The sequence below is a fragment of the Natrix helvetica genome (genome assembly GCF_964273705.1).
Source record: "Natrix helvetica genome assembly, chromosome: 8".
Taxonomy (NCBI): domain Eukaryota; kingdom Metazoa; phylum Chordata; class Lepidosauria; order Squamata; family Natricidae; genus Natrix; species Natrix helvetica.
In genome coordinates, this window is record NC_138559.1 from 10,393,777 (window position 1) to 10,414,684 (window position 20,908).

General features: G+C 44.9%; 1 protein-coding gene across 5 annotated transcripts in view; it reads left to right on the plus strand.

Annotated features, from left to right (window-relative positions):
- SLC25A37 (solute carrier family 25 member 37) overlaps positions 1–16,938 on the plus strand; it is a 65,563-nt gene extending 48,625 nt beyond the window's left edge. For 3 of the 5 annotated variants that reach the window (XM_081960810.1, XM_081960808.1, XM_081960809.1), the window contains exons 5-7: positions 4,811–5,039; positions 9,337–9,393; positions 10,496–16,938. In XM_081960810.1, the coding sequence (XP_081816936.1) occupies positions 4,811–5,039; positions 9,337–9,393; positions 10,496–11,016 (807 nt within the window). In that variant the 3' untranslated portion in view covers positions 11,017–16,938. The other 2 variants (XM_081960812.1, XM_081960811.1) reach the window with 2 other exon arrangements.
- Positions 16,939–20,908: the final 3,970 nt, after the last annotated feature.

The following is a 20,908-nucleotide window of genomic DNA, read 5'->3' on the forward strand; positions in this document are numbered from 1 at the left end:
GTATATTTTTAGAAAAATAATAAAAATATATTTTTTAAAAAATCAGAAACTTGGAATTAGCTAAGAAACTATGTTTTTCTCCCAAAGGTGTTTTTTTCAAAAGGCAAGTGGACTTTCTTGTTTTTTTTCCCCCCTTGAAAATGTTTTTTTGTTCTCATTCAAGAAGCTTCTACAGCTTCTATTGAATCAAGAAGATCCAGTTGCGTTTTGAAAAGACACCTTTGGGGCAACTACGACCTGGGTGATTTAAGAATCTTCATAGACATCTCTTTCTTTCTTAGATTGTTACCTAAGAACTGCGATATCCAGGAAAATGGGATGATGTCTTGGCTATAGCATATGGCCCAAGGTTTAGGTTGGATCTTTAAAAAGCATCTCTCCCTCCTAGAGGATGAACACAGCAAAGGTAGTGGAAGGGACAGCAAGGTGCAAGGCAAGAGAGAGGGGGGGGCTGAGGCTCCCTCTGGGGACAGGGAGGAAGGAGCAATATCGAAAAGGCTCAGGTCACAAAAATAAAAGTATTCGAAATAACAGTAATTGGTGATATTCCAGAAAGTGACAAAGGAAAATGAATGAACACACGGTTGACAATATAGAATAAGACTTTGTTTTCTGCTTATCTTTTATTTTTAAGATTGTAAAAATTGTGAGTTTTGGATGGATTTCTATCACTCGTGTGGGAGCTGCCAAAATTTTTTGTATATCCCCTTACCTTTTCCCCATATATGTATAAAAACCAATAAAATTTTTGGGAAAAAAAAAGAATTAGGTTGGATCTTCTGCTAATGCTTGCAGAGTCAGAAACGTTCAGAGTTCTCCATTTGTAGACATGTGTGACCAGGAGAAGAAGCGGCGGGTTTTTTTTTAACAGAATTACAGTCATCCTGCATTAGTCAGGTTGATATTTAGGCTGTTGGGACATGTCCAGTCAGGCATCTGGAGTTTTGCAGGCATTCAGCTTGGATTTAAATCATGCCAGTCATCAGTCCTGTGTCATCCTGAGCCGTGATATTTTTGAATCAGCAAAGGGTGGGGAAAAGCCTGCTTTAAATCTGTTAAGACCAGTCACTGCTTGATGCAGGAAGCATAAGGCCACAGCGCCTGTCGTGGGTGGTGTTTCTGTCTCTGCCTGAAAAAAACAATAGTCCAGTCATTGGGTATTATTAAATCTACTACTAGACTTCCTGACATCCCACTGAAATCTACACCTTAGGTTTAAGACTTTTAGATGCAGAAAGCATACAGCTGCCGCACCTGTCGTGGATGATGGTTTTGTCTCTGCTTGGAAAAAAAATAGTTTAGATTTAGATTTAGATTTTATTAAATTTATAAACCGCTCCCTCTCCCCGAAGGGACTCGGGGCGGTGTACAATCAAAGTTAAAAAACACCATATACATATACATATAAATAGACATTTACATAGAGGAGGCATCAAAACTCATAAAACCAATTTCATAAAATCTATACAATGCTGATGAAAATAAAAACAACATTAAAATCTACCCCAGAATTTAAAATAACTGCCAGGAGGATTAAAGGATAAAACTATAATTGGGCCAGGCCGGCTAATTGGAACAGGTGGGTCTTGAGTTTCTTGCGGAAGGAGCGGAGATCAATGGTGGTTCTAATATCCACCAGGGGTTCAGGGGTGTCAAACTCAAGGCCCGGGGAGCCAGATGAGGCTTAAATCTGCGCCACGGGGCTGTCCTGGAAACAGTGAAGGACCGGCCCATGGTGCTTCCGCCAGCGAAAACGGAGCTTGTGAGGACTGCAAGCAGTTCCCCCCCCCAGCTCCGTTTTCTCCGGCAGAGGTTTGCAGGAGTCTGTCGCAGCTGGAAACAGACTCACGAGAGCCGTGCGTGGCTCCCCCGAGCTCCATTTTTGCTGGCAGATGTTACAGGAGGCATTCGCAGCCGGAAACAGCGCTCGGGCCACCACAGGTGTCGCTGATGTCAACCTGGCCACGCCCACCCCAGCCACGCCCACCCCAGCCCCCCAAGGTCAAACACAACCCTGATGCGGCCCTCAATGAAATCGCGTTCGACATCCCTGGTCTAGTCATTGGGTATTATTAAAACTACGAGTAGTGTTTCTCCTTTTCTCCTGACATCCAGCTGAAATCTACACCTCGTGACTTTTAGGTTGCATCTTGATCTTCGCAGCAGCAGAAGACGCATCCTGCTTGTATTGTAAAGCAGCAGCCCCCACAACATTTTTAGCACCAAGGACCGATTTCATGGAAGACAATTTCCCCCCACACAGGAGATGGGGGAGGATGGTTTTGGTTTCACTCCCTTGCCCGTCACTCACCTCCAGGTCTGCGTTCTGGTTCCTAGCAGGCCACAGACTGGTACTGGTTCATGGCCTGGCAGTTCCTTGTTATAAAGGATAACACTTGTGTGAAATTGTCTTAGTCCACAGTCCGATTCTTATTCCCCGCAATAAATCCCTCCAGTTCCATCAAGTCCTTGAAGCACTCATTTCCTGTACTTTCCACTCTTTGTCAATACCTTCTCCATTCGTGCATGGATATGGATGGAAACTAATCAAGGAGACAAGCAACCTAGAATTGAGGAGAAACCTCCTAACAGTGAGGACAATTAAGTAGTGGTACAGCTTGCCTCCAGAAGTTGTGGGTGCTCCATCATTCAGAGGTGGGTTCCTACTGGTTTGGTCCAGTTTGGCCGAATAGGTAGTAACTTGGCGGCCTGGCTCACTGGAGCCGTCAGCGACCCAGACCTGCCACTGCCCCAAAGCGGTTCTCTCATCTTGTCTGTCTGCCTCTCTCTTTCTGTCTCTGTCTTCTTTCTATCTCCCTCCCTCCCTCCCTCCCTCTTCATCCATCCATCCGTGCTCTCCTGCCCAGCTTCATGTGTTGTGTTAATCCAACCACTTGGGCTGTGGAGGGAGAGTGGAGTCTGGCAGGCAAAGCCAAGCGGCGCCATGAAGCAGGCGCAGAAGAATTTTTTAGTATTGCACATGCACGCATAGCGTGCATGAAGTGCACTTTCACACGCAGAGCATCCCTGAGCAAACTGGAAGTAGCAGCAGCTGAAACTCACCCCTGCCATCATTGGAGGTTATTAAGAAGTGACTGGGTAGATATTTGTCCGGAATGGTATAGTGCAGTGATGGTGAACCTTTTCAGCACCGAGTGCCTAAATTGGAACGTGTGTGCATGCGTCATTAGTCCTGTGCACCAGACCAGCTGGCCAGTGTGTGCATGCCTCTTTTTTGAGCCATTGTCAGGCTGTTTTGGGGGCTGAAAATGGCCCCCAAATGACCAGAAAACATCCTGAAAAATGGCCTATTTTGGGGGCTTTTGTTGGGGCTGCCTTCTGGTGCTTCTGGCGCCTGCAAAGACCAGCTAGCTGGCACACGTGTGCGCCAGAAACCATAAGAGCAGCTGGCGACAGTGTGTGTGTGCCCACAGAGAGTGCTCTGCGTCTGTGATTCTAATGAATATGCAGACACAGGCTTTGCTGTCTGCCACGACTAATTACGTAGATAAAGCCACCCCTTGGCTAGGAGCCTAGAACGCTATCTTCAAGAAACCAAGATTAGACTTACGGAATGCTTTTTTCAACGGCTAGTAAAATGGACTGTTGTTTCCTGCAAAGATTCCCCTCCCGTCGCTCCACCTATAAACTCTTTGGGAGGGGCCACCACCTTAGCCAGCTGTCCCTACTTCCTTCTATGAAGTCTTCTCCACAGCTGTTCCTTTCTCCTCTCAGCTCTACGCACACACACATCAGGTTCAACCTCCCTCTGTTCCTCTTCACTGCTCCCTGACTCAGGTGCCACCTGGTGGCCAACAGGCCTCTCTAGTTCCTGCTCTGACTCCAAACACCCTCCAGAGTCTTCCTCGTCCTCCAGAGCAGTCCCATAATGGTCTGAGCTGTCAGAGTCCACCAACACCTCAGCCGGGCGCTGCTGGGCCAGAACAGCGTGCCACCTGCTTAAGCAGGTGCTTGGACTAGAAGACTTCTAAGATCCCGTCCAACCGTATTATTCTGTGTTCTAAACCATTGTTGCTTACTTTTAATAACCAGGGGCTATCTAACCGAGCTATGTTAAGAGGTTTGCATTAAAGGTATTATCCCTTCTGGCCACTATATATTGGCTTAAGATAGGTATCCATTGCTAAGATCTGTGCCCAAAGCATGTATTGTTCCTTCTCTGTAGACTTGGCTTCAAAGGGCCTTGCAGTCACTTTGCTGGAGATGGCACTGCCATCCTGGGCAGTCTTGCAGCGCCCCCTCCTGGCATGTTCCAAAAGCATTATTCTGCTTTTTACAGGCATTTTCCCCCTTTGCATTGTGGGAAATAATCACATTCCCTATATTTAATTCATGATTTTTTTTAAAAAAAAAAATACTACACTTAACTTCAAATTTGGTTAAGTAACAGTTTCGTTTTGTCTGGACTCGATCCACATTTTTCCTTTGCCCTGTCTACTGTTTCTATGCTGGCACAGGTAATTCTTGACTTACGACCACAATTGAGCCCAAGGCTTCTGTTGCTAAGTGAGACATTTGTTAAGTGAGTTTTGTTCCATGTTACGACTTTGACTGCCACTGTTGGCCAGTGAAGCCCTGCAGGTGATAAGTTAGGGCAGGGGTGTCCAAACTTGGGAACTTTAAGACTTGTGGACTTCAACTCCCAGAATTCCCCAGCCAGCATGCCCACAGAGAGGGCGCTGCGTTCAACCCCTGGCCCGCATGCCATAGGTTTGCCATCACGGGCCTAGTCTCTCTCTTCCCCTGTAAATCATCCCTCTTCTTCTTCTTCTTTTTTGTCTTCTTCTAGACTCGGATGCAGAGTTTGCAACCCGACCCCAAAGCTCAGTACCGGAGCGTCTTTGAGGCCTTGAAGAAGATCGTCCACACGGAAGGCCTCTGGAGGCCTCTGCGAGGAATTAACGTCACCGTCGTCGGAGCCGGCCCGGCCCACGCCTTGTATTTTGCCTGCTACGAAAAAATGAAACGCACTTTAAGTGACATTATTCAACATGGAGGCAACAGCCACCTGGCCAACGGTATATTGACATAACCCCATGGGTGCCATCTTGGCGCTTTGACTCGACTTGCGTACTTTTTCATGTGGTCTGACATCTTCAGCATGCAATTTCTGCTTCTGGAGAGACAAAAAAACAAGACGCTTGGAAGACTCCCATCATTGGCAACCTAGGCGTTCTTGCTACCTTCAGCCTCTTGTCTATTTCCTACAGGCATCTGCTCAGTTTTAGAGGCACCGCATGTATGAAGAACACCGAAGATACGTAGTGCTCTGGTTCCTCTAAAAGTTAGATGTTCAAGTGTTTTGATCGTAAAATACCTCTGATTGGGCTCTGGGAAGGAGTTGTCTGAAATAGCTTGTCGGTCTAACGTGGGCCGCTTTCTAGGAAAAATTTGGTTCTTACTTTTGGGGGTTTCGCTTCTCTCCAGGAACCTGTTTTATCACTTGCTAAATCTTACCAACTTTGGCTTGTGCTACCAAGAATGTAAAATTACAAGCTGGATCAGTCCAATCTTCGCCTCTGGTCCAACATTTCTACTTCCCATAATAATCAGCCAGCTGCCTTTACAAAAATTACCAGTCTTTCTCTCCAGCATATGACACGCAAGAGGCATGCTGTTTCTTTAATTGGAATGCCTGCTTTTAGGTGATGCATATTATTTGCTTCATAGCAAACTATGGGCTACAATAAATTCTCTAGTCTCTTAGTTGGCAGTTCACAAAATCTGCATCTTAATTGCCTTTCTATTATCCTCCAATTAACACAAATAGCTTTTCACTGATTTTTGTTTGTTTTATTTAGAACTCCTTGGCCCTGAAAGAAAGAATCACTAGGTTGCTAATATTTAAATGTATGCCTCCCAATTCCTATTTTGCTTGGCAGGCACTGAAATCGAAAATGGTGCACTTCTCTTAATATACAAGAAATACAGAATTGTAATTCCTTAAATATGCGGTTAATTGATCCGTGGCAGCACAGTGGTCAGAATGCAGTATTCTAAGCTAACTCTGCCCGCAGTCAGGAGTTCAACTCTGACCGGATCAAGGTTGACTTAACCTTCCATCCTTCTGTGGTCGATAAAATGAAGACCCAGATTGTTGGGGGCGATATGCCAATCTTACTTCTGCTACCACGTCAGATCCCTTGCTTCTTGGTCCCACTAGATGCACCTTCTTAGGTGAAGTGACCTGCAGCATTCCTTGCCTCTCTGCTCTGGTAGGATGTTAGGACCTAAAGTTTGAATTATGTGTCTGGAACGAGTAGTAGGTGATGCTTAGGCATATTTAAAGGGACACGGTGGCTCAGTGGCTAAGACGCTGAGCTTGCCGATCAGAAGGTCAGCAGTTCAATGGTTTGAATCCCTAGCGCTGCATAATGGGGTGAGCTTCCGTGACTTGTCCCAGCTTCTGCCAATTTAGCAGTTCGAAAGCATGTAAAAATGCAAGTAGACAAATAGGAACCACCTTTGGTGGGAAGCTAACAGTGCTTCATGCGCCTTTGGCATTTAGTCATGCCGGCCACATGACCGTGGAGACGTCTTCAGACAGCACTGGTTCTTCAGCTTAGAAACGGAGATGAGCACTGCCTCCTAGAGTCGGGAACGACTAGCACATGTGTACAGTGAAACTTTTACCTTTAGGCATATTAAGAAGATGGGAGTGTGATCTTCAGTTTGAGGGAATCACTCCCATTTTTTGAAGATGCTCTTTTTGGGGCCAGGGTGGTACTACTTTTCACCATAGTGGTCTCACTGGTAGAGGTCCTTGGAGGTCAGCCTGGATTAGTGATTTTTTTCTGGAGATTATTACTGGCTGAGATGGTTATAAACAAGGCAACATGAAGGCACTGTTCTCTCACACCAAAGTGTTCTTCAGTGTTATTGGCTTAACCTGGGATTATAATTATGGTATTTAAAGTGGCAGAGTCTAAGAAGTTGTTTATCATTTTCTTAGCATCCGTCAATAATAATACTAATATGTATTTTTCAAGATGATGCCTGTTTCTCTTTGTTTAAGGACAACGAATACCACACAATAATGTGATATTCCCGAAGCTTTCATTGTATAATGATTTAACTTAAAAAGTCTCTAGATGTCAGACATATTGTCTGAATGCACCTTTTGCAGTGTTGATGTGTGGGTAAGAGAGAAAACATTCTAACTGATCAGAATAGAGTTTCAGATTGATTTTTTTGATTTTGCCCTCCAAGAAGTAAACCAAAGTAGGAGTATTCCTTCAAATTAGTGGGTATTCCTCCATGGCTTCACTTTGGAATATTGGAAAGAGATAATTGTTTTCTTCCCAAGAGAAATAATTTCAAAGTAAAGTTTTTTTCCCCCTTTTTTCTGGCTGACAGAGAACATTTTAATTTTTGGTTATGTCGCCTTCCTACATAATACAGAATTTGGGGTTATGCAAGATTGAACATTTGACGTTCAATAGAATTTTAATGAAGAGTGCTGAGTGCTGCATTCGAGCTTAGTTTGATTTAAAGATGCACAAGTAGGATTGTGTATTTTACATGGACAGTTGACGTTTTATTTCAATGATCGCTAAGTTTCCCCCCCCCACGTAGAGTGTGTTCGTTAGATTGAAGGAAAAAAGGGAAATAGATATATCCCTTCCCTGACCTGGAAGAGGAAACTCTCAATTGCCCTATGAATCCTTGAGATGCACAAATTATTTTCCATTAATTGAGATTATGTTAGCATTTGTTAATTGTTTCTCAGTGCATTAATCCACAGCAGAGGTGTCCAACCTTAGTAAGACTTGTAGACTTCGACTCCCAAAATTGAAGTAGACTTCAACTCCCAGACCAGGTTATTTGAGAGACCGTCTCTTGCTAGTCACATCAACCTGACCCACCAGAGCGGGGAGGCTGGGAATTCTGTGGGTCCCATCCTCAAGGGAGATACACCTGTTGGGACCCAGAAGAAGGGCCTTCTCCATGGTGGCTCCCTCTCCCTGGAACATCATTCCCCCCAGAGTTTAGAATGGTCCCCACTCTAATACTCTTCCGGAAGGCGCTGAAGACCTGGTTCTGCTAGCGGGCCTGGGGAACGCAGATTGGGATGGAGGCCATTAAATGGCTGTGTGATCTGCTGTCGCCAGTGTGGGAGGTGGGGGGGGTGATTTTATTACATTATATTAATTTATTTAATGCTTTTTATCAGTTTCATTGTTTTAAATGTGGTTTTAGATTCTGTAAGCCGCCTTGAGTCGCCGTGGGCGAAAAGGCAGCAATATAAATTCAATCAATCAATCTATAAAATTTAATAGCCAGCCTGGGAGTTGAAGTCCTCAAATCCTACAGTTGACAAGATTGGACACCTTTGATCTCCAGTAATAGCTTTCGCTGTCATTATTAAGGCAATTCTGAATGTTCTCTGCAACCACAAAGGAAATCTTTTGTCATACGTTGCGACTAATAATTGAGTTCAGATGGTTATATTTCTGGTTATATATAGCAAAAAAAAAATTAGTTAACTTGTGCCCTTTGAGTAACTTACAATACAATATACAATACAATACAATACAATAGTAGAGTTGGAAGGGACCTTGGAGGTCTTCTAGTCCAACCCCCTACCTAGGCAGGAAACCTTACACCGTTTCAGACGAATGGCTATCCAACATCTTCTTAAAGACTTCCAGTGTTGGGGCATTCACAACTTCTGGAGGCAAGTTGTTCCACTGATTAATTGTTCTAAATGTCAGGAAATTTCTCCTCAGTTCTAACTTGCTGAACGCTGTTAGAGTTGGTGAGGTGAGGGAAAAAAATCAGGCGAGCTAACATTTTCTATCGCACTGAAAGTTCCAATTTCATGGTAATTTTTGAAGGCGTTCTGATTGGCTGCCAGTAATAACATAGTCCAGGTTGTATATTTCTAGCATCTGTAAATCTAGGCAACATATTCTTTTTAAAAAATGAGAAAGAAAATCTTTTATTCTTCCCAGCCATGCTCCTGTTGGTAAGTTCATGGAAATTTTAGATGTTTTTAAAAAATTGTTATTGTGGAGGTTTTCATCTGGTACCTTCGGATTTTTTTTTTTTTTTGTAGAAATATGTTTCACAGCTGTTAAACGCAATTGTTTATGTTCCTTTTGTATGTGACTCTTAGTATATACGCCTCTGTGATACTGTATGTTCTTTTTCAAATGATCTGCGATACATTAGCTTGGTTTCCGAGATGTGGAACGAGCCTGGAGGCTGATGTGTTGAAGGCTAATCGTGCCGTTTTGTATACAGAACGAACGAAGGATGGCTTGTCCAAACTTGCTTTGTGAAAGGGGTCTGTCTTGATTTCTTCTTTTGCAGGCATGGCTGGGAGTATGGCTACCCTTCTTCACGATGGTGTCATGAATCCAGCGGAAGGTAATCCTGCTTGGGGCAAGTGGCCCAGTGAGGCCGAGAGAAGGAAAAGATAATGAAAAAAAAAATGATCTGAGATACGCATTATATTGCACATCAGGGTTCCATATCGGATAGGAGAAGATTTTAAGAGAGAGATGCGGAACGTATTTTAACATCATAGGGCCGTGATGGCGAACCCGTGCCACGCGTGCCAGAGGTGGCACACAGAGCCCCCTCTGCTGGCATGTGCGCAATCGCCCCAGGTCAGATCTCCGTGGCGTTTCTTTCGTGAGCTTCTGTTTCCCTGAAATGACGAAACAAGCTCACGAAAGAAAAGATCTGACCTCTTGCTGCGCTGCTGGTATTGGGATGCCCCACCTCCCGCCGGCCAGCTGGCCTTCGGGTCTCTGCTGCACATGGGTTTACGCACATCTACACATGTCCATGTCCATGCATATCTGTGCATGCGCATGTCCGCACATGCGCCTGTTCACACGCACGCACACCTTTCAGTTTGGGCATGGGCATGCACGCAGTTTGGGCACTCGGGTGATATCTTCCAAACGCCACTCTGTAGCAGACAATACATGGGAAGAAGACAGGAACAGATCTTCACCCTAATGAATTGAACTAATTGTCTCCTGCAAACTCCCCTCCCCTTTCGCTCCTCTTTATTCCCTGGGGGGGGGGCGGCGTTCACCGTCCACCTGTGCCTTTACTCCCGAGTCGACCCTTGTTCCTTAGCTGCTCCCTTCTCCTGGCAGCTCTGCGCATACACACACTGGGAACAGGCTCCAGCTGTTCGTCTGCCTCACTGATGCCTGACTCTGAAGGCAGCTGATAACTGTCAGATGGCCCTGGCCCCCTCTCTGCCTCCGACACAGAGCCCCTATCAGATCCTTCCCCAGGCTCCAGGACCGGCCCATCTTCCTCCCCAACCTCCTCACGGTCCGAATCTGCTGCCAGATCCGCTGGGGGGTGGGGATGGGCACAACAGGTTTCTTCCACTCAAGCGTGTGACCTTGATCTAACTTGGGTTTCTTTTGTTGTTTGTTGTCTCCTGTGTTGTTCCTTGGCTCTGCTATCCTTTTCCATCCGGCGGCATCTGATCTCGCGAGGCCAGTCGTGAAGCAGCGCATGCAGATGTACAACTCTCCGCACAAGACAGTCACGGAGTGCATCCGGACGGTGCATCGGACTGAAGGCTTGGGCGCCTTTTATCGCAGCTACACCACCCAGCTCACCATGAATGTCCCTTTCCAAGCCATCCATTTTATCACCTACGAGTTCATGCAGGAGCAGATCAACCCCCAGCGACAGTACCACCCTAGCTCGCACATCGTTTCGGGCGCCGTGGCAGGAGCCGTGGCGGCAGCTGCCACTACCCCTTTGGACGTCTGCAAGACCTTGCTCAACACCCAGGAGAACCTGGTGTTGAGTTCTGTCAACGTTAGCGGGCATCTCTCCGGCATGGCCAACGCCTTTAGGACAGTCTATCAGCTGGGAGGGGTCACCGGGTACTTTAAGGGAGTCCAAGCGCGTGTCATCTATCAGATGCCTTCGACCGCCATCGCCTGGTCAGTCTACGAATTCTTCAAGTACGTCCTTACCAAACGCCAATTAAAGAAAGGAGCTCCTTGTTGATGGATCACCGTAGCAACAAAATTTTGAGCAACCGCAGATAAATTTCTGAAGAAGCTGTTGGCCTCTCTCTCTCCCTCCCTCCCTCCCTCCCTTTCTCTTACTCTTTCTCCCTCCCTCTCTCCCTCTCTCCCTCTTTCTCTTTCTTTCTCCCTCCCTCTCCATCCCCCCCTCTCTCTCTTTCTCCCTCCCTCTCTTCCTCCCTCCCTCTCTCTTTCTCCCTCCCTCTCTTTCTCCCTCCCTCCCTCTCTCTCTCTGTGAAATTCACCAGGTCCTTTATGGCCATTTGTAAAGATAGCTGGTGGATCCCTGACTGGATTACATGTGTGTGTGTGTGTGTTTGTGTGTGTGTGTGCACCAAAGAAATGTGCTTTGGAGAGGAGGTGTCTCTCTCTCTCTCTCTCCTCTCATTCTCCTCCTGCTTTTGCTAAATCAAAATGTTTATTCTTTTAGACCTGTATTTATAGTTTTCTAGGGTGTTGATAAGGGTGATGAGATTTGTACAAGTTGGTACTTATTTTTTCACCGGAATGCTTGGGGGAGGGGACTTAACCTGGGGAGGGTTGCGTAGTGGGCAGGGGGGGTGGGGGGGAAGGGACAAATGCAGCTGCTTTGGGCAGCTTTTCCAAAAAGGCAGGTGCCTTTAACCGAACAGAGACATTATGCAATGGATAAAATAGATGGATAATGTTTATCCTTTATTTTTCTATTATTTTTTTTAAGGAAGAGGAAACCGTGCCAGGGTGACTGCTTTGTGAATTTCAAAGGGCTTCACTGTTTTTGTTGTTCCATTGTTCAGAAGAGTATTTTCCTCCTAAACTAGAATAGCGCCAAGCACGTCTGGTCTGATATTATACTGGCTGTTAAAGTTTGTTTTCTCTCTTTTTCCTTCCAATGGACTTGAAGGGATTTCAGACTGGGGGTGTCTGTGTGGAGCGGAGGGAGGGATTGCGGTATTTTGGGGGGTCAGAAATATTCAGATTATTTGAATGATCTTTGAATGATCAAAGAACAGTCTCTCTGTGTAGGTGGGATGCTGAAATATGCAAAAAGGGGAGCCTGGTTTTGTTTGTGCGACAACAGCTAGGGATGTCACCTTAACTTTTGTCACTGTTACACACACAGACACACACCCACACCCCACCTTCCAGATGCTCTTGTTTTAGACTCTGAAATCCCAAGGATTCGTGTTACATTTTTCCCCTTCTTAAGCATGTCTGAACTGGGCTGCTTCTGATAATAACCATTCAAAAGCCCTTTTCTTTGGTCACACTTTAGCAGGTGTTCAGCCTCCGAAGGTAATGCTGATGAATGGCGTCTCATTTTTGGATTGCCATTGTGGCCTTTCCATTTTATTTCTGCTTCTCACCAAAGCTCTGCTTCCCTTCAGCCTCCCTTCTTTCTCTCCTCCCTAAGCCAGACGTACTATCGTGCACAAGTAAAATGCACTCGTCGGTAAACGAACAGTCAAGAGATCGTGCTCAGGAATGGGGGCATGACGTTTACATTTCTGCAAGAGAGCTTGCCCCCCCCCAAAGAAAATACTGACAACCTGGTGTTCCATCTTGGCATTGAAAACCCTTAGTGAAGGGAGCTTAACCTCCAAAATTAAGAAAAAGAGAAATGAGGGGGAAATGTTGCATCTGTGAGCATCCCTTTTGAGGTACTTGATCGATTAAAATGAAGATGAATAGAGTAACAGATTATAACAGGTTGACAAGAGTCGGAAGGGACCTTATAGGTCATTTAGTCTGACCCTCCGGCTAAGCAGGAGACCCTACACCATTGCTGACAAATGGCAGTCCAGTCCTTTCTTGAAAGTCCCACGTGATTAAAGCCCCCACAACTTCTGAAGGCAACTTCCGTTCCGTTCATTTTAGCACTTGGGACAAATTGGATGTGCCGCTATGAAAACTTACGGAGTCTTAAAAGAATGCCTTTTTCCCCTTCTTATCTAAAGAGTATTGTGTGGAAAGAGATTGCAACCAGAGATCATGTCCTCAGTTTACTCGCTACACCTTGGTTTTTGCTAACTAATAGTCTAAGGCAGTGGCCCCCAATCTTTTGTGTCCCAGGGACCGATTCCGTGGAGAGAGGTTTTTCCTGAGCTCAAGGGGACGTGCTTCTGTGTGCTGCCTGCATCCCACGGATGGGACTTTGCTTGTTTGCGTGGCCCAGTCTCTGGCATGCCACGGCCCAGTACCAGACCCCTGTTCTAAGGCAAAGGTTTTTTACAAATAACCGGTCCTTGCACACGCCATGCATTTAATGGGAATGGCGTCCAGGGTTATCTGTGATGAGTTGCTCATTGCCTTTCGTGTAGAAGGGCAGAAACTTAGTCTTAAAGCTGGAAATGCAAATGTTGACTACTTCGATCAGGATGTTCTCGGAAAACGTCGTTTCCCAGCCCCTGATGGAAACGAAACAAAACAATAACTCAAAACAATATTTCCTTGGTGACTTCAGGAAATACTGCTGCTTGCAGTAAATATTGTAAAGATTGACATTAATATTTTCCAGCTGGGCAATATTTTTCCCCAATTGGGCCAGGATTGCAGTGGAGAATTCCCAGCCAGCCTTGACAAGAAAAATGTCTTCATAACCAGTGATGTTCTATTCCAAATACAGAATTTACCACGCCAATAGATTGGTTCTAAGTCATGACATTATATGTTCAGGCTTTCGAAAGGTTTTTAAAAAAACAGAACCAGATTTAAATCAGGTTTTTTTTTCAAACTGGGCAATTGTTAAGATGAGAGGACTTCAACTTCCAGAAGTCCACACACGTTGAAGTTGCTAAGTTTGAAGAAACGCTGGTTTTAAAAGTACACCGTCCTTAAGAACTGAGTTCCAGTTTGTTCAAGGAAAAGAAAAATAGATTGAATTGCTGGCTGATTCTTCGGAAGGCCATGACTGTAGCAAACTAGTGTTAAATAGAACTGTTTTTCAACAGTGTCAGATTGAAAAGTCTGTTGTGGTCTGTGGCAGTGGTAGCAGAGTCGGACAGTGAGGAGGTTGGGGAGGAGGAGGAGCCAGTCCTGGAGGCTAGGGAAGGCTCGGATGAGGGTTCTGCATCAGAGGCAGAGATGGGGTCGAGGCTGTCTGGCAGTGATCAGGTGCCTACGGAGCTAGACAGCAGTGAGGCAGAGGAACAGCTGGAGCCTATTCCCAGTGTGCTCATGCGCAGAGCTGCCAGAAGAAAAGAACAACTCAGAAATCAGGGTAGGCTTGGGAGTAAAGCCACAGGTGGAAGGTGATTGGCCCCTCCCATACGGAATAAAAGAGGAGCAAAAGGGGAGTGGGCTTTTGCAGGAAACAATTTGTTCATTCAGTCGTTAGATTCGTTTCAGGAGTGTGAAGATCTGTCCATGAATCTCAGAGACTCTGTGCCCAGTCTTTCCTTGCACAGCACCCCATTTGGAAAATATTTACATGGCAGCTTTCCAAGCTAGATAAGGTCTGTGGTCATAAATATTCCTTTGAAAGTCTGTTTGCCAGGCCTTGCTGAATGTGAATGAGGGGAATTCACATTCGTTTAATAAAAGGGGCCAGGACCAAGACTCTGCCTCATGTCTTTTGGGGAAACCTAGATCAGAACAAAGTCGAACTTCAAAACACGAACGAACAATGGGGTGGGCTTCTGGGACAATTACCTTTCCCCCCCCCCTCCCTGTTGCTTTTTGGTCTTAGAAATACTCCCCAAATAATGTACCTCCTCCCCCAAGATTCTTACGTAGGGTTCTCTTCATAGAAGTGGACCTGATTGAACATAGATGGGGATATGTATGAGAGTGAATGTGAGTTAGCGCTGGAAGGAACATAGTCAAAGTCGCTCTCCATCTGGGCGAGCCATTTTTGTCTCCTAAACCTTCCTCATCGTTGCCTGTCTTATGGGGACCGTCTCAGATTTAGCCCAGTTTGGCCTGCTCAGAATGCAACCTGTTAACCTTTTTTCCCCAGTAGGGAAGAACTGATTTGGGATCAATGTCTTGAATGAGTTCCCCGGATTTTTTTTTTTTGTAAAAATATGTTCTTATAAGCTAAATCCGAACGCATAAGTGTTACCCTGAAGTACGTTGGACTTGAAGTATTTGCAGGGAAAATTCTCAGTGGGTGATGACAAGGCCTGCCTGAATTCTGAATGGGTTGATGGTTGTTGTTTTTCCCAACGACAGCAACAACCACAAAAAAAATATATGCATAACTGAATACACAATGCAGGTAGTACTCGACTTACAATAGTTTGTTTACAACCAATTTCGTTGTATACATGATGTACAATGACAATAAAGGCTATACCAGTGATGGCGAACCTGTGGCACACGTGAGGCTTTTTAGGAGCCTGGGGAGGGCAAAAAGAGCTTCCCCCACCCCCCGGAGGCCCTCTGGAGGCTTCATGAGCTTCCCTGACGCTTCCGGAGCGCAAAAAACCAGCCCTACGGGCAAATCGGAAGTTCAGGAACAGACTTCCTGTTTGCTCGGAGGGTCGTTTTGACTGCTCCAGAGGCTTCAGGGAAGCCTCCTGAAGGTCCCTGAAGCCTTCGGAGCGCTCAAAACGACCCTCCGAGCAAACCGGAAGTGACTTCCAGTTTGCTCAGAGGGTCATTTTGATTGCTTCAGAGGCTTCAGGAAAGCCTCCTGAAGGTCCCTGAAGCCTCCGGGGGGACGGGGGAGGCTGTTTTCGCCCTCCCCATGCTCCTATAAAGCCTCCGGAGCCTGGGGAGGGTGAAAAAAGTATGCAAAAATGGGGGGTTGCGCCTGTAGTGTGTCCATACGCACTGGGGGGGGGGTGTCGTGCATTGTATTATGGGTGTGGCATGCCTGCAAACGACCCCCCCTGCGCTCCCCTCACTTATGGCATGCGAGCCAAAAAAGGTTCGCCATCGCTGGGCTATACTGACCATTCAAAGTTACAGTGGCACTGAAAAATGTGACTTATTATCGTTTTTCCACTATTAACGACCTTTGCAACATTCCCCTGGTCACATGATTCAAATTCAGATGCTTGGCAACTGGTTCGTATTTATGACAGTTGCTGCGTCCCCTTTTTGTGACCTTCTGACGTGCGAAGTCAATGGGGAAGGCAGATTCACTTAACAACCAGTGTTACTGGCTTATCAACTGCAGTGATTCACTGTACAACTGGGGCAAGAAAGATCATTGACATTGAGTCGTTATTGATTAGCCCTTGGCCCATATCAGAATGCAAAGTTCCACTTAACAACTGGGGCAAGGAAGGTCGTAGAAATGGAGCGCTTCACAAATGTCTCGCTTAACAACAGAAACTTTGGGCTCAATTGTGGTCGTAAGTCGAGGACTATCTGTAGTACTTAAAATGCCTGGGTGGCGCTCTGAATCATTTTTCTCTGCTGCATTGAGTCCCACTGTGTGTTGGGCTAGAATTCTCTACTACAGGGGTGTCAAATTCTAGGCCCAGGGACCGGATCCAGCCCCCGGGGTGATTAGATCTGGCCCACATGGCCACCCTGGAGACAATGAAGGACTGGTCTGGAGTGCCCTGGGTGAAATTGAGTTTGACACCCCTGCTCTATTAAGATACGACATCTAACAGCAGCTCCCACCAAAGGCCTTTGAAAAAGCGAAGCGAGATCCTGCCAATGTCGAAGTACAGATTCCACTGCTTTGTATGCTATAGACGCACATTTTTAAAGTGATATATATTTTTGGGGGGGGGGTGGGGGGGGGAAGGAGGGAAGCTGACATTTGCCGTTTGAAAAATTACCTTTTACATTTACCAATGTAGACTTTTACCAGGAATGTTTGTACGTGTATATATGCAATCATGCTTGTGTGGCGTGCACACAAAACACACACTTCTACCCAGCAGAAGAAAATATGATTTGAAACGCTGCTACAGTTAAAACACTGGGGTTCAAGTAATAAAAGAAAATGTGTTTGAGTTTATTAGGTCGAGATCGTTTTTTCCTCCCCCCCCCCCCAAAGCGACTGCTAAAAATGCTCATTGACTCAAAATGTTTATTGGGGCCATTATTGTGTTGAGTCTGGCTTTTCCTTTCTCCATTGAACAGTGGCTGATGGTATTTGCATAAGTTTCCCCATTTAATTTGCAGAAACAGAAAGAGGACTCTTGAGGTTGGCTAAACATCCGACCGGTAATAAGGGAAAATACTTGTCGCTCAGGTTTTTTTTTGCAGATATATTGCCAAAAGTATTCGCTCACCTGCCTTTGCTCACATAGGAACTTACTGTAAGTGACATCCCATTCCTAATCCATAGGGTTCAATATGATGTTGGTCCACTCTTTGCAGCTATAACAGCTTCATCTCTTCTGGGAAGGCTGTCCACAAGGTTCAGGAGTGTGTTTATGGGAATTTTTGACCATTCTTTCAGAAGCGCATTTGTGAGGTCACACACTGATGTTGGACGAGTTTACGTGGCCTACCAGTTTGTGGCTGAGTTGCTGTCATTCCCAAACACTTCCACATTCTTAGAATACAGCTGACAGTTGACTGTGGAATATTTAGGAACAATGAAATGTCACGACTGGATTTGTTGCACAGGTGGCATCCTATCACAGTTCCACGCTGGAATTCACTGAGCTCCTGAGAGCGACCCATTCTTTCACAAATGTTTGCACAAACAGTCTGCATGCCTAGGGACTTGATTTTATACCCCTGTGGCCATGGAAGTGATTGGAACACCTGATTCTGATTATTTGGATGGGTGAGCGAATACTTTTGGCAATATAGTGTATTTCATTGCCTAAATTAGGTAACATCATCTAGAGTAGCATTGACAGGATAGGATAGGATTGGGATGGGATGGGATATGATGGAATAGAATATAATAGAATAGAAATAGAAAAGGAGATGGAATAAAATACAATAGAAAATAGAATAGAATAGGAGATGGAATAGAATAGGAAACAGAGTTGGAAGGGACCTTGGAGGTCTTCTAGTCCAACCCCCTCTTAGACAGGAAACCTTGATGTTACCTAGTTTGGGTAATGAAACGTTTGCAAGAAAACAAGCAAGCTCAAAGAGCACCCGGGACCCCTCGTGACTGAACATACTTAGGGAATAAGGAAGATGACCTTGACAGAGATAGACAATGGAGCCTGCATATCTGTCCTCTTATTCTCTCATGCCTTAAAGGTAACGGTTCCCCTCGCACATATGTGCTAGTGGTTCCCGACTCTAGGGGGCGGTGCTCAAAGCCAAAGAGCCAGCGCTGTCCAAAGACATCTCTGTAGTCATGTGGCTGGCATGACTAAATACTGAAGGTGCACAAAACACTGTTACCTTCCCACCAAAGTGGTGCCTGTTTTTCTACTTGCATTTTTACATGCTTTTGAACTGCTAGGTTGGCAGAAGCTGGGAGAAGTAACAGGAGCTCACTCTTACTTGGCGGTAGGGATTTGAACCACCAAACTGCCAACCTTTCTGATCGACAAGCTCAGCATCTTAGCCACTGAGCCCCCTCATGTTTTTACTAGAGTTTAGTTCTCAGGTGGCATTGGCAGATTAGAAAAAGACAGGAAGCACATTTTCCCTTTGACTTGGCTGAACATTTCATATTTTATGGTAAGGATGGGGAATTTTAACCATTTGAGCCTCACCCTTTGTAGGTACGCCAAGACCCACTGTAACAAGGCACGGAGGAGAATTTCAAGATGTCTCATTGTCTCCTGACCTTTTGGAAAGTTCCCAAGCTCCAAAAGGTTGCTTGATGTGCATATTGTATTGTACTCACAACATTGGGTATTCTCTGGCTTAGAACGGCAAGGACTTGTGTCATCGATGTTTAGCCATCACAGTTAGAGGGGGCTCAAAAATGTGTGTTTTCAGCTGAGTCCCATTGAAGGAACGGTAATCCTCGAGATTCCAATCGAGAAGAATATTAGTTACTAAGGGCTAAACCAGGGGGTGAAATCAACTTGCCTTCGCTACCGTTTCGCAAATGTGAGCACACGCTTGACAAAGTAATCATGGTGCATTGAAAGATCTGCATGAAATACCATCTGCCTGCAAGAAGGTATTTGGTGGGACCATTAAAGTAGAGAAAGTAATAGAAAATGAAGAAACTAAATTGTTCTGGGACTTTAGAATTCAACAGACGGGCACCTGCCACATACATAATACCCCAGACTTAAGAATTGTCAATAAGAAAGACAAAAAAAAAAAGTCTTCATTGGGGACATGAATAGAACAGAATGAAAGAGAAAAAACTGGAGAAGGAAAAATTACAAAGACCTGCAAATATAAAAGAAAGTAAAAATAGTCCTAATAGTGATAGACACCCTGGTGCCATCCTATCACAGCTGGAATACCACTTCAACAGCAACGGCATTGACAAATTCACTTATCAGTCAATTCAATCAATAAATCGGAAAATTTTGGAGGTCTTCTAGTCCAACCCACTGCTCAAGCAGGAGACCCTATACCAATGGTTCCCAGCCTTTTTTTTTTTGGCCATGCCCCGCCTAAGCACCTCTAAAATCCTGATGTCCCCCTGTGATATGTAATTCTTACTTTACTCAAAAAGTGACCTCTACTCATGTGGAGGAAGCCTAAAAGGCCATTGACTTGGTTTAAATAAGGTTCAGGTTGCCCCCTGTGGGGCATGGGACCCACATTGGGACCCACTGTCCTATACCATTTCAGACAAATGACTGTCCAGTCTCTTCTTAAAAATCTCCAGTGATGAAGCAGCACCCACAACTTCTGAAGGCAACTTCTGTTCCACTGGTTAATTGTCCTCACTTAGGAAGTTTCTCCTTAATTTCAGGTTGCTTCTCTTCTTGATTAGTTTCCATTTGTTGTTTCTTGGCTTGCCTTCTGGATGTAACCACATGTATACTATTACATAGCCACCATCGTATTGTATTATTAAATGTTTACATCAATTCATCTTACTGCCAACTCCCAAAAACAATTATTCGCTCTTCTGCTCTCCATACACCATATTTGTATCTTATCCATCACTTTCTTCTCCCTCTTTCCTCCGCCTCCCTACCTCCTTTCCTCCCTCTCTTTCCCTTCTCTACTTCCCCTTCCTCTCTCCTTATCCTCTCTCCCCTTTTCACTCCTCCTTTCTCTCCTCCTCTTCCCCCCTTGCCCTCTCTCCTATCCCTCTCTTCTTCCCTTACCTCTCCCCTCTACTTCACACTCTTCATCTCATTTACTTGGTGTATTTCAGCTTCTGAGCAAGCTCGATTTTATGCTGATGGTATTTACAATTCCTTTTCAATATACATATTTAATTTTAACATACATCTTCCTCCTTTTTTAAAAAAGAGAGAAAAAAGGTATACATATATAGTCATAGTCATTGTGCTTTTAACACTCTCCCAAGCCTCATTTTGGCCGAGATGTAGACCTGGTTACAATTCCCAGCTATTTCCATCATTATATTTAGATAATTATGCATCCTTATACGCCCCCAATTTGTGATTCTGTCTTTAAATCTCAATAGTTTCCCATTGTAAGTATATTTCATGTTCCCTCTCCATTTTTCCATATCTTGGTTTAGGTTACCCTTGTCTATAAATGGCAAACCTTACTGTTCAATGTTCATTGCAATTCCCTTAATCTACTATATAGAATAACAAGCGGTACACATCTCACTTTGTTCATCATCTTAGAAATTCTATATACAAAAGTATTTGCTCACCTGCCTTTACTCGCATATGAACTTACTGTAAGTGACATCCCATTCCTAATCCACAGGGTTCAATATGGAGTCGGTCCACCCTTTGCAGAATTCTATTTAGGCTTGATTTTAATGTTTTATGCATATTTTTTATAATTTCACGTAGTTCTTCAAATTCCCACCTTTCCATAATGTCTGGTTTCAAAGTTACAGTTAATTATACAGTTCTTATTTCAGAGTTGTGATCCACCTTAAATTTATC